General features: G+C 44.9%; 1 protein-coding gene across 2 annotated transcripts in view; it reads right to left on the reverse strand.

The window, feature by feature from the left end:
* Positions 1–15,000, reverse strand: part of LOC122252514 (uncharacterized) — a 187,432-nt gene that overhangs the window by 151 nt on the left and 172,281 nt on the right. For both annotated transcript variants that reach the window (XM_086553978.1, XM_086553920.1), the window contains exon 6: positions 1–381. This exon is cut by the window's left edge and continues 151 nt beyond it. In XM_086553978.1, coding sequence (XP_086410104.1) covers positions 1–381 — 381 coding nt within the window. The remainder of the gene's footprint in view (positions 382–15,000) is intronic.

Here is a 15,000-nt window from a genome sequence, read left to right on the forward strand (position 1 = left end):
CAAGGGTCGGTGATAGCTGTTGTCCAAGTCTTTGAGGAAAAGGAGGTTCTCCTTCTCGAAGTCACTCAGTTCCCGCCCGGTAGCATCGGTGTGCGTGTCAGGCGAGGTCTCGCTGCTTCCAGGGTAAGTACTGCCGGCACTGTTGAAGCCGTCGTTGTAGGGGCCCCCGTCCGAGTGCTGCAGGATCTGGCCCAGGCTAATGCTTCGTCTGTAGCGAGGGTAGTCGTGGAGGGAGGATGAGCTGGATCTTCCGTCATCTTGGTTAGAGGCGGCTTCCGAGGCGAGGGCAAGTCTTGGGAGCGTTAGAGTGTCCCTCAGGGATCTTCTCTTGGTGTTGGTCGGGTTGCTTTGCGGGCATGTGCAAGTTAGCCCTGAAGAATCCTGAAAAGAAGAAAACGAGTGTCAACGTCATTTGAAGAAAATGTAGTTTTGATCATGGGTAACTATAGTAAAATTCCCTTTTAGTTTTATGTTTGGTGTATATATTTGGATACTTTAAGAATATGATTACTTGTTACTGAATTGAGATACTATTTTTGTACAGACTGTACATATCATAACATATTAAAACATGTATAAATATAAATTTGTTGACATTAATAAATGCACCACAAGAAGAATTCATTACACCAAACTTCTGCTACGATAACATCAAGAAAAATGGTCTAAAATAAACCAATAATATGATGATCACACAGCTGTACCTTTACACAGGGTGCATTTGAAATATGTCTTCACAACCAAATATATGTTTTTTTCTCAAACATAATATCAAAATAAACACATAATCCTTCCTTCAGAGAAGAAGAAAACATAGCTATTATAAAAAAAAAAAAAAAAAAAATGTAAGTACCCGACATCTCTACCCTCCTCCGCCATCCCACTTACGTAATCGGCCGAATTTCTCCTCCTCCGACTGAAGTACTTCTTGATGGCGAGCATGACGGTGGACATAAAGAACACAAGAAGGAGAACAAAGAACAGAATGAGGAGCACGAGGTCGAGGCTGCACTGGTTCCCCAGGTTGGCGCCAGGGCACGCTCACACACCGCTCGACCTCAAGGAAGCCATCCTGTGTCCTCCTCGAGCCAACACCTAAGACGCAACACTTGTCCTTCCTACACTTTTTCCTGGCTAACTCGTGCACTCCAGGTTTGTTAGGGTGTTGCGCTTTTGTGTTGGTGCTTTTTGTTTCTTTTCTTTTCTTTTCTTTTGCGTGTTATGGTCCTTTTGATGGAATAGTGGAAGGTGAATATATCTTTTAGGGTGTAAATGGTACGCATGGTTGGTTACTTTTGATAAACGAGGGTGGCGGAAAGACACAACTTCATTTGCATTTTGAACAATTATTGGATAATACGTTTGGCTATTTCGGAATTTCTTCTTTGAAAAATTACGAGAATTCGGCGAACACAAGTATTCTCATACCTTTTTTTTCTTTCTCCACAAGTAAAACTAACTTCACTGCCTAACAGTCGATTAAATCCTAAATATTTCACAGGAATATATAATCGATACACCAATATATAATTACGAAAACAATAATAATGTGACAAATAGCAACCTCAGTAACATAAAACGATTTCTCGAAGTATATATGTTTACGGAACAATCTCCGCGTTCGCCATTCGTCAAAAGCCCAACTAGACAAGCAAGCGTCCGGCGCCAGACTGGCCATCGGGATTGATTCGGCCAACAGGGCATTACAACAACAAGGAAGTTCCTGGCCAACCGCACTGGCCTAATGCCCCATGATGACCCGTCAAAGCTGGCGCCCTAATTAAGTCCAAACTGAGGAGCCAGGAGTTATGGGTCGTTATGCCGCTCCAAATGCTTATCGGCTGGGCTCCTTCTGCCGAGGTCACTGATTGGTTCCCAGTCGCTGTCCTACGCATCGCTGGTCACGTGATGGCAGTCAGCCCCCTGCACTGCGGTCTACCAAATGAGATTTATACTCGCTAATACTAACCCACGTGTTGCAAGTCCATAACCTCTGACTGCAACATCGTTTTGACAACAGGGGAGATTTGTAGCTACCGAATTAGGACGCTAGATGGCTGATGGATTCCGGTGAGCACGGCAAGTTTTTCATCTGGAGTTCGGGTATACATCTTAATCCCATTTATTGTTTTTTGTCGTTGTTTGGATCGGATGATTAACGTGACCCCTCCCCCCCCGCCCCCCCTAAAGATAAAGAGCCATCAGTGCCCCGCGAGACGAGTATTTAGCCGGAGCGGGCACGCCATCCATCACCCGAAAGCCGAGGCATGGGTGTGGCACAGTCTGCCTACCTCGAGGAAATATATCATACACGATCAATCTGCTGCCACGCTGGGATAGTCGCCTTACCGGGTCGCTCCCTATGTCCATCACTCATTCGCTAATGCTTCTCTCCCTCTCGCCTTTTTCCTGCCTGCTGATTCACCCCCCAACACCTCCTTCTCCCCCCCCTCCTCTCCTCCCGTATAAGTCCCGAGAGTCCCGCGTAGGAATCCTTCTACGTGATGGCTGGCTGGCTGTCTGTCCCGCGGGTACAACGCCCAAGTGACACCTCGATTCGAGTGTTCCTTTTGTGTCCTACGGCCGGAGGAGAGAGACATCCATCCGCCCCTCCGCCCCTCCACCCTCACGCCTCACTTAAGGCTAACTGTCCCATTAACAGTGTCGCGTTGGCTCGTGTTCTCAGAGAGGTTGCCTGTGTACATGTATCCCCTCGCCAAAAATATCTCCAAAAATATCTTCAAAAATATCTTCCTATCGCCTCGGTGCCCATACACACAGACAACAAGACAACAAAAGCACACGCATTTGATACCAGGTTTTTTCTATGCGGTAGAAGGAATAAGGCAATGCAGTCACACCTTTGTCTCTAGTTTTTTTTTCTACATGCAGGTGTCTATGCTGAATACCGATAGTATATATTCATGACAAGAAAGAATAGGCAAAAATATTTTTTCTTGTGGATTTAAATAAGCGAAAAAATAAAAAGACTGCATATAAAACAAAGACACAAGGAAAAAAAAGAGATAAGAGGACAGGAAATAAGATAAGGAGATAGGAAAGAAATTAAAAAGTAGAAAAAAAATTAAGAATTAAGAATTAAGAATTAAGAGTTAAGAATTTGATATTGACAATAAATTGTATGAATTGAAAAAAAAAATATTGTGCAGAGCAACTAAACTGAACAAAGTGTGAATACTTCATACCTTGATATTCAATATTATTAACATTTTATTTCTTTTCTCTTTCTCTCTCTCTCTCTCTCTCTATATATATATATATATATAAACAAACGCACACACACACACACACACACTCGAATCCACTCAAACTTGCATTTTCTAACACTGTGCAGATTTTCTTAGTATTCTTCACGCTATTTAAGTCACCTGAATAATATTAACCAGTATGTCTACGCGTGTCTGACTTCCTTTTCTAACACCTTACAAATTTTCATTTTATTTTACACGCACTTTAACTCCCATGAGTGAAAAAAAAGCGTTTACGCTTGTCCGATTTCATTTTCTAACCTCCAGATTTTCATATTACCTTGCACATTCTTCAACGCACCTACATATTAACCAACCCATGTGCCTATGCTTGTCTGACTCCATTTTCTACACGCCCTCCGTAAGTGCGTGTCCACCTACGCAACAGCCCCGACGCCCATCGCAAGCAAACACCGAACCGGACAACACGGTAAGAGGTCAGACTTAATCAATGTTTACTTCTTCAATTTACGTTTTACTCTTCGGTTTCTGCTTGCTTTCTCAGTTTACGATTTCTTCCCCGATTTACGTTTTTTTTCCTCAATTTAAAATTTCATCCCCAATCCTCCTCCTCGATTCATATTTTCTTCCTCAATTTACGTCATCTTCCTAAATTTACGTTTTCTTCGCAATTTTACGTTTCTTCCTCCATATCTGGTGTCTTCCTTGATTTACGCTTTCTACCCAAATTTACATTTTCCTTTTCCTCCTCCTCCTCCTCCCCCTCCTCCTCCTCCTCCTCCTCCTCCTCCTCCTCCTCCTCCTCCCCCTCCCCCTCCTCCTCCTCCTCCCCCTCCCCCCTCCCCCTTCCCCCCTCTCTCCTCCTCCCCCCTCTCTCCTCCTCCTCCCTCTCCTCCCCCTCCTCCTCCTCCTCCTTCTCCTCCTCCTCCTCCTCCTCCTCCTCCTCCTCCTCCTCCTCCTCCTCCTCCTCCTCCTCCTCCTCCTCCTCCTCCTCCTCCTTGTACTTTTACGCTCAATAGGAAAAAAAAGCCCTGAGAAAACACCCAAGGTCAAGCACTCGTCGTCACTGAATCAAGACTCATTTTGTCCACGGAAACTAAAAACCCGTCATGTGAGAGCGAATGGGAAGTGGGAAGGGGAAGGGGAAGGGGGAGGGGGAGGGGAAGGGGGAGGAAGGGGAAGGGGATGGGGAAGGGGAAGGGGGAGGGGAGGGAGAAGGTAATGGGGAGGGGAAGGGGAAGGGGAAGGAGAAGGGGGAGGGGAGGGGAAGAAGGGGAAGGGGAGGGGGAAGGGGAAGGGGCGGGGAGGGGCAAGGGGATAGATGTCTTTGATTCAAAAGGTGTATTTTTGACGATATTATACGATGGAATTTGAATGCATGAAGTAAGAAATTGAGAACTTGAGCAATCATATAAATAGGACCTCACACACGAACAAATACTCTTTAGATAGATGAAATACCTCATACATATATTGTAACCACTCTCTCCTCCATACACAGACACGCATACAGATACGCATTCTCTCATCCACACAAACAAACACACACACACACACACACACACACACACACACACACACACACACACACACACACACACACACACACACACACACACACACACACACACACACACACACACACACACTCACACTCACACTCACACTCACACTCACACTCACACTCACACTCACACTCACACTCATACTCATACTCATACTCATACTCACACTCACACACAAACAAACAAACAAACAAACACACACACACACACACGATCATCAGAAAGACCATAGGTATCCTCATGGAACGAATAGCTGAGGGTCACAGGTCATGACACTCGGGTTATAATAGTCACGATTTGAATGACCAAATGCGGAAGGCGGATGGTGGGGGAGGGGGCTTGGGTGAAGGAGCAAGGAGGGGGGGGGGCGAAGAAGGAAGGGAAGAAATAAGGAAAGGAGGAAGGAAGGGGGGAAGGAAGGGGGAGACAGGAAAGAGAGAGGTGGGAAAAGAAGGAAAGGGAGAAACAAGGGGCGGCGAGGAAAGATGGATACAAGGTGTGAAGAATAAGGGGAGAAAAAGGAGAAGAGACGAGAGAGAAGAAACAAGGAGGGAGGGGGAGAAGGATGAAAGAGTTCACGCCGCGATGCGAGCAAAGACGGAACAGACGAGAAGCGACAAGGAATGAATGGTAGTAAACAAAGAGGGTTAAGGAATTATACACAGAAGTAAAATTAGGTAAAAGACGCAATTAAAATTGAATACGTTTTATGCAAATGACATTCAGCTAATTATGAGCATCAAAAGTATTAAATAACAAGAGGCGGCTTGGTAAAGATTGTCGTCTTTTCTGTAGGTCATTTTAGTTATTTATGAATCACATTTACTGACGTGGACACACATATTCCCATATTGCGTTGTGTTACAAAACTGACGTACCAAAAAAAAAAAATACTTCGAGATAAAACAATTTCATAAATTTGAGCGAGAAAATGAAACTGTAGGTGTGGTTCCCGCAGAGTTTTGGCTTATTTTTCTTTTCATTCCGTTTTTTTCTCTTACCAAACAAGATAGCTGTCCTTGTTGCGTCCTTAACCCCCGCGGCTCCCGGAAGATGTGGCGCTTAGGCTTATAAGGATGGATAGAGTAGGATCTCTTTCGTAAACAAACTTCTTCAGGGAGTTTGGAGATTTTCATTTTTGAAAAGAGAATAGGGGAATGAAAACAAGAAAACCAGAAACAGCGAACTTGGTGTCTAGTAAATGTACCATTTTGCATATATCAAGTAAACATTTATGTACGTATATATGTGTGTGTGTGTGTGTATGAATGAATATATATATATATATATATATATATATATATATATATATATATATATATATACACCTTTCCTAGAATTAAGCAAAACATATGGACGCGCGTCGATAATTATTTTCCCAAAGAAAAGCAAAAGTCGCCGTGTCAGGAGTGTGTCAGACTGTCACTAGCTGGGAGGGAGGGAGGGAGGGACGGAGGGGGGTAGAGGGTATCCTCGAACTGAGGAGAGGGCAGGGAGAGGGGAGAGGGAGAGGGAGAGGGGGGGGAAGGGAGGTGAAGTGGGGGAGGGGCTTTACAATGGGTGTCGGGACTCGGGACCGGTTTGTTTACACGTCTTGCTGCCCAGTGATAAGGAATGTTGCACACGTGTTGCCATACCTCATGCAGGCCTCACAGTCAGGCAAAATCCTGCTTATATATGACGACTTTCATAATGACTGCGATGATGGCGGTGTTAGCGGCGCGAGTGAGATGATGTTATCGGCTCATGATGGACGCTAGAGTAAGAGAAGAGTAAGAAGGCGACTATATATCTCGGACTATCTCGAGACAGGTTGCTGTGTTCGAACCATGGGACTCGGGGAAATAAACAATGCAGTCACAGATGGTGCTCACGACCATAATGGGGGTGGGTGGGGGGGGATTATCATCTCAATTATCTTTCTGCATTTGATTTGCTTTTATTTAGGTTCTGACTTCACCAAGAATCATTTTCTTGATTATCTTCCTGCATTTGATTTATTGAGCTGATTTATTACTCTCTGAAATCATCCAAAGAGATAGCGAGTTCAGTTGTTTCCAGTGACGTGTTTATATATTTCGTTATTGTTTACAAATGCCAGCATTTTTCGTGGACATCTAATTGCCTCCATCACGACGAACTTTTAATGTTTATTGAACGTAAATATTCCATTGAAACAAATAAATTTCTCTGATTTTCTATACGCTCATACAGTAGCTATAGACTGACTTGTTTTTCTACGATACTGAAGAACATACGAACAATCTAAACTTCATTGTTAATCCCTGGACTTCTCATTCCCGAAGACGCTCTCTTGATCACCCAATCCTCTCCCAATCCAAGCCCTAATCCCTTCCAAAAACCTTTTTATTCATCTTAGCAATACCGCGTTCCTCATTTCCGAAAACCTTTTATGGAAACCCTACCCCACCCAGTCCCAAGAATTTGCATTTCCGAAAATCCTTTCTGAAAACCGAATCCCTTTCCAATCCTAGGCCTTCTCCTTTTCGAAAAGCCGATCCTAAGAATTTTCACATCCTATAATCATTTTTGAAAATAAAATACCCTCTTAACCAAAGGAAATCAATGTCATTCCACGTGATACAATCATTTGAGCAGCTGAATCCCCTCCCAATCTCAATCCCACCAGGACTTCTCATATCTGAAAATCCGTCCTGAAAACCTGACCCTCTCGCGTCCGTCCGTCCGTCCGTCGTAGGTAGAGCCCTCGTTCCCCCACACGCGACTGATTGGCAACACTGAATGGCAACATGGCAGGTCTGTTACCGGTCGCGACACCCTTGTCTTTCCAAGCGGGGCATGATTGGGATGCAAATCAACGTCGGTAATGAGATAAGGGATCTGCGAAGGCTGTGGGAGCCGTCCTGTAAATGTCAAATCGGTGTCACTTTTCAGCCTGTGTCCTGCTCCTCATAGTCGTATCTGCTGCCACATTCATTCTGCTTCCAATCTCGCACGATGAGGCTTTATCCGAATATAACGGCTGGACAGACGTTTACTGTAGCTTGCACGGTTGATATTCCTCCCTCTCATTTTTTTTCTCCTCCGCTTCTATACACACACGTTAGTTTCATCGACATCTCTCCAGCCCACGGAAAGAAATATAGCAGCTGGATTTTTTTTTCATTTCGAACTTCCGCATTATTCGAGAAAATAAATGTAAAAAGAAAGTGAGGTTGAAAAATGAGTCTCGGGGTCTAAGGCCTTAGGTGGCGCCGGTTAAAGAGCGGTCCGCGGAGGGCTACTGCAGTCCCTATCCATCACAGTCTCCAGGACACGCAGGTTCCTGGTCCTGCCTACCACACGTCCCTTCAACCACCCTCGTCCTCCCCCTCTCCTATCCCCCCTCCCCCCTCCCCCTCTCCTATCCGTTCCTCCATATCCCCCCTCCCCCCTCCCATCTCCCGATCCCCCGACCCTTCCCCTCTCCTATCCGTTCCTCCGTATCCCCCGACCCCCCTCCCGATCCCCCGACCCCCCGACCCTCCACTGCTCTTTCATACCTCCCACTTCCTCCCTGTTTCCTCCCTATCTCCTCCCCATCACACTCCTGCGCCGGGGAGTGAGATCGCGGGATGCTTGCTAAACACGGCGGAGGAAACAGGACGGGGCTCGCAGCAGCAGCAGCATCCTCCCTCACCCGAATTAGGAGGAGAGGTGAGAATGACGAAAGGGGGGGGGAGGGAGATTGACGAAAGGGGGAGGGGGAAGGAGATTGACGAAAGAGCGGAGGAGGAGTAGCAGGTGGATGGAGAGATAAGAGGAGTAAAAGGGAGAGAAAGGAATATAACTTAAGGGAAAGTGACGCGAGGTCGGGTGGGGGTCCTGGGGGAGTGAGTTACCATCTCGGAACTAGTTTGCGTATCACATGTCCAGCGTTCGCCCGCCTCCATCTCGAAACAATGAACTTGCTTCAACAAAATGAAACAAAACATGAATCACAGCAACCGGAATAGCTCCTAAATACCGGAGCAATTTACGAGAAATCTGATGCCAAACATAATAACTTAAGAGACGGAAAGGTAACTTCCAAACATCCGAACAGCCTTCTCAACCAGTTAGTAGAAGGCTTCTTGTGGCAGCCTCCGATGTGGAACCCAACATTAGCGGTATACATAAGCAACATTCCTGACTGCAACACCGCCTTCACCTTCACCCACCACCCAACCCAGCCAGCCACCCGCCGCCCGCGCGCTCGCACCTACCTGACGGTTTCCCCTTCTTCATACTACGCGAATCCTTCTCTCCTCCTTCTCCTTCTTTCTTTTCTCTCTCTCTCTCTCTCTCTCTCTCTCTCTGTCTCTCTCTCTCTCTCTCTCTCTCTCTCTCTCTCTCTCTCTCTCTCTCTCTCTCTCTCTCTCTCTCTCTCTCTCTCTTACCCTTTCCTTCCGATCTATTTTCGTTTTTAAAACATATTTTAACATCCATTTCCATTCATTTTTCTATCACTTTCTCTTTCCCTCTTTCTTTCTCTCTCTCTCTCTGACTCTGTCTCTGTCTCTCGCATCCACTCAATATAGTCTGCATCTTGACCCCAAGCAGTGTCTACGCCTCAAAAGCATTTCTAACCCATGGAATATTGCTTTCACTTGCACTGTTGCTTCCTGATTGGCGTTCTTGCTTGCAGGAAATGAGCTGTTTGTTTTTGTTGCAATTGTTATTTCAAACATGATTGTGCTTTTTCACTTTAATAAGCGTACGTATCATTAGCACTATTATCATTATCTTAACATGCATTAGTTAAGCAGTTATCATTATTATTTTACTCTATCTTTAACATTACCATTACGTCTATTCCAGTCGTTATCATGAATAACAATAACAATAAAAGTAATTAACCAACGTCATTACCAGTAGCATCACTATCATTACTGACAGTACTAAGTTCTCATACTTATTTCAATATTGTCCTTCATATTATCATCATCATCATCATTATTTCTAATACTGCACTCATTACTAATATCATTATTATCAGTGGTAATGCCACTAGTATCATTGAGATTATCCTTATCATCAATATTCTCACCATCATCACCGTTATCATTACAATGGCAACTGTGCAATGACAGACATAATGTTTAGAGTGCATCAGCACTGGGTGTTGAGTGTGCATCAAGGCTCAAGTATCTTGCAATCTGAGACTATCTTACGTATAAACTTATATATAGACTGAGTTTTAAGTATATAAATGCTTTAGTAAGTACAAATGCTAAACGAAAGGAAGTTTTATATACACGGAGAAAGGAAAGAGGCACTAAATACCTATAATGAGATAAGTACAAGTATGTCTGGGATCTCTTTCTACATTTCAATTCTCAGATTTTTATTTCAAGAATCTCTTTCATATTCTCATAAATACACTCGACGCACAAGAAACAGTCAAGCCCTTTTTTTTTTACTCGAAACACATAAGACTCTCTAAGCACTCGAAAAAAAGACAAATAAAAAGAATGAGAGAAAAGTGAGAAAATGAATGACGCTTATCATTTTCGCGGAAGTTTCATGATCATATGACTTCCCTCCGCGCTATCATCTTGCTCTGTCATACCAAAGGCGTTCTGACAGCTGTCGGTGGTGAAGGTGATGATGACGACGATGACGGCAAATATTGAAGCAATGACAGTGACAACTTTGACGGTAGTGACAACCTTACGCCAGATTCCCGTCTCAAGAATGATCCACCACAAACAGCTGTTCTATCTGATCATGTTCTCGCCCCCCCCCCCCCCCCGCCCCACACACACACAAAAAAGAGAAAAAAAAAGAGAAAAAAAAATCAATTGATGAAAGTCATTCCCATCTGCTATATCAAAGGAAAAAAAAATCACTACACTCCAGGTACCGCGAATCAGCGCTAAATGACACGTCGGATTTGCGGGCGGCGACGAACGGTGCAAGAAGGGATGGGCGGAGGGAGAGGCAGAGACGGTGAAGGAACATGCTTTGATGAGAACTCTTTTACCTCCCTCCCACCCTCTTTCTTTCTCTCTTTCTCCTTCTCTTTTCTCGACTCTCTCTTTCTCGCTCTCGCTCTCTAAATGGCGGTCATTTATTTTTATGCAACCGGTTTTCTCCCTCTTTCTTTCTCTCTCGTATTGGCATGTTTTTTTGTTGTTTTTTCTAAGACTTTTCATCATTCATATATCATCGTGCTCGACGGTAAAAAAAAAAAAAAAAAAATCAAACAGGTCTACGAAGCAATGGCAAACGGAAACTTACGATCGGGGTGAACGCATTCGGCAGTCTTTCTGCACGAAGTGAACGCACACTTCCTGCCCGTATAATCTCAGAGCAAACCCGCCCTTTCTCCTGAAACACGAGCTCTTCCTTCCTGGCACAAGCGGTCGCCAGCTCCCGTAGTATCTACCGGGCCGCAGGTTATCTTAATTATTCCTCTCCGCCCATCCCCCGCCCTTCGTCGATGGCTCGGATTTCTGTTTGCCGATCCCTCGACGAAAGCCTTGTCCATCCGCGGCGCCGACGAAAGCCTTGTCTATTGCATACATGTCTATTCGCTTCTTTATATGTAAAGGCGGACTTGGGTGTGACGGAACACTCGGTCGGCGAGGTCGGACGGAAAGGAATCGCGCAGGATAACTCGCGCGCCCTTAAGTGAGAGTTGGCCCCTGACGGGAATCTTTTTAACAAGCCGTGATAACCTGTGGCCGCCTGGACCCCATGTAGGGCCTCGACGCACTTTATGGCCCTCTCTCCCCCCTCTCCCTCTCTCACCCCACCCCCCACGCCTTACGCCCGAGGCAGGTCACCTACGCGATCCCTCACACCCAAAAAAAAACAAAAAAAAAACACACAGATGAAATATTATGCAATGAGTTGTACATGATTCTCTCATAAACATGACTCTGATGAGGATATCCCACCCCTCGATCGCCTCATTCTATACTTTTACTTGGACGATCACGCGGAAACGCCATTAAACAACCATTAAATAGTCACCTTGTGAAAAGGAACATTGCCTTTCCACTTGGCAGAGAGAGAGAGAGAGAGAGAGAGAGAGAGAGAGAGAGAGAGAGAGAGAGAGAGAGAGAGAGAGAGAGAGAGAGAGAGAGAGAGAGGAGAGAGAGAGAAAGAGAGAGAGAGAGAGAGAGAGAGAGAGAGAGAGAGAGAGAGAGGGGGAGAGAGAGGGGGAGGGGGGGAGGGGGAGGGGGAGAGAGCGGGGGAGGGCGAGTGAGAGAGAGAGAGAGAGAGAGAGAGAGAGAGAGAGAGAGAGAGAGAGAGAGAGAGAGAGGGAGGGAGGGAGCGAGAGAGAGAGAGGGTGGGGGGAGAAAGAGGAAGAGGAAGAAGGATAGGAAGAGGGAGAGAGAGAGAAAGAGAGAAAGAGAGAGAGAGAGAGAGAGAGAGAGAAAGAGAAAGAGAAAGAGAGAGAGAGAGAGGGAGAAGGAGAAAGAGAAAGAGAGAGAGAGAGAAGGGAAGAAGGAGAGAGGCTGACAGAGTAAAAAAAAAAAAAAAAAAAAAAGACAAGAGAAGGACACGAAGGCTCACGTCTCATCAGCCCCCATGCCAGGCTGATCCCCAAACGGCGCAAGGGCTCGGTGGGCCACGTCGAGCTCTACCTTGCCGTGGACGCGTGACGTCACAGGAGAAAGTGAGCCTCGGGTACTTGGTTTCCTCTCTTGATATCCAGACATAATTAATTTTCCGCTATACTTAGAGCATTTTCGTATAATTAAGTTAGTGTATTTGTCAGAAGAAAAATAAAGGCTTGACACTGCGCAATAAACGCATACGTTGTAACTTGATCTCTAAATCCGATTCATCTTGAGGAAAAAAAGCATACAACACCTCGCGCTTAATACTTGCTGTTTCAGATTTTATTAATGGATATAATTGCTCATCTCGCTGCATAAATTAAACCATGTAACCGTGATTAAACACGCCCTCCTAAACAGACGCGGTCGGACCCCGCCAAAGCTAACACGGTCGGTTCGAACCGCTCGACCCTCTCTTCGAACCATCTCGACTCCTTCTTCGAACCGTGTCAACTCCTTCTTCGAACCGTGTCGACTCCTTCTTCGAACCGTGTCGACCCTCTCTTCGAACCATCTCGACTCCTTCGAACCGCTCGACCCTCTCTTCGAACCGCTCGACCCTCTCTTCGAACCATCTCGACTCCTTCTTCGAACCGTGTCGACTCCTTCTTCGAACCGTGTCGACCCTCTCTTCGAACCGCTCGACCCTCTCTTCGAACCGCTCGACCCTCTCTTCGAACCGTGTCGACTCCTTCGAACCATCTCGACTCCTTCTTCGAACCATCTCATTTCTCTCACCGTCTCGGCTCTTTTCTTCTACTGACCGCGATTACGATAATTCTCTCGGCGAATGTCACTCCTGAGATTAATTGACTCTGTGACTGATAATTACATCGACCGGAATTTTGTTTCTTTCTTGACCCTGAAAATTGCGTAAATTCCTTCTCTTACGCAGATTTTTTCCCCAACTTGAGGTTCACTGAAAATGGTGTAAATGTATACAGATGTTTCGCTTTTCCATGAAATTTAATATTCGATCTTTTTCAGAGAGAACGAAGCGAGAGTTCTTTTAAACAAAAATATTTGTATTTTCTTAACCCAGAAATATGAGGAGAGAGAGACAAGCATATATTTCTAAAGACAAAACACATTCCTTATCTTTATAGAAAATGCCAAACCCATAATATTCCTAGAAGTGACTTCATACCACAAATGCAGGATTCATTTGAACAACAATTCTACGAAAGCATCATTAACATTCTATATCCCTTTTATATCCAAACAAAACATGTAAATATATGTAAACACATTCGCCAATCAAATAAGCATATAAATGAACAATGATTATTCAACACTGGAGTCAGTACTAATCCACATTAATGACATAGTGTTATAAGCTTAAGCCATTGCTATTCATATACAAGTCATTCAACAGGTGATAAGATAGTTCTATAACCCGAATATCTATCAGACCTGTTCCAAGCCCATAAAAAATATCAAAGCTCCACTTGAATTCAAGAGGACTTTAAGAGGTGCTTCGATCATCTATAAACAACATCTTAATGCGAACCAACCCCAAGCAAACGAAGTGTCAATAGAAACGACAAAACAGAAGGAATAATGCGTAATGTGCAGAATAAACAATAAAGTTAGGCATGTCGAGCGATCTCCTCTGTGGGCTCTGGTGATGAAAGAAAACGGGGATTATCTCTACGGTGTAGCTTTTATTTCTTGTAATTTCATTTTTTGCAGTTATCAAATACTTTAACGTCCACACGAAAGGGAAGTAGATTTGATAAAACTGTGTCTCTGTCATCCATTTGGTTCGGGTTATATAGGATTATATATAGTACTAAATTGTGGTATTTTATTTGTTATACTTTGTATTAGGGTTGACCTTGTTCATAATTAATAAGCAACCGAGTTTTTAAATTAATGACGGTGGCACTGTAAGAATTTATAACTGCCAAACTGCAAGTGATTTTGACAACTTAAAACAAAAGTATCCACTTTTTCATACATAAATCAAATACAAGGTTTAAGGTATGGACGTTTACACTTTTTTTCCTATACTCTTAAGAAACTTCTTCATTGCCACCAAAATTATGAATGAAATTTACACCAAAACTATCTCACAAATAACACTACAGGAGTCCACACGATGTTACTCCAATGAAAACACACATTTCAGAAACAACGGCAATAGGCTCCTTCAAGAGACCATTCACACGCATCAATCATAATGCCACAGATGCAATTGAGATATCAAGCAAGAGTCACCATGAACCACAAAAAGAACAAGACTCGTCCGTTCGTGTCTTCCGCCATCCCCCACCCCCCCACACACCCTCAGCGCGTGTCGAAGGTGCGCGCGTGTACGCCCAACACACCGCGGTTTCTCGCCGAGAGCAGCACGCCCGCACTAGACTTCCACACCCACCACCAGCTGAAGTAACACTGAGTGAGGCAAGAAGACACTCCGCACGCCTCGCCTCGCCTCAGTCTCTCCCGCCCACCCCACCCTACCTTCCCGCCGCCCGCCCCCTGCCGCCCTGCCGCCCTGCCGCCCTGCCTCGACCGCCTTGAAGAACCTCATGGTAGTTCTTTTCCTACCCGTCCGGTCCTCACCGCAGGTACATCGTTCCCCCGTCTTTTTTCTTAAGCTCCTGACTATGAAATCAAGGTGAATTC

The sequence above is a fragment of the Penaeus japonicus genome, unplaced genomic scaffold (assembly GCF_977035675.1).
Source record: "Penaeus japonicus unplaced genomic scaffold, GWHDUDI00000001_assembly GWHDUDI00000001, whole genome shotgun sequence".
Lineage (NCBI taxonomy): Eukaryota > Metazoa > Arthropoda > Malacostraca > Decapoda > Penaeidae > Penaeus > Penaeus japonicus.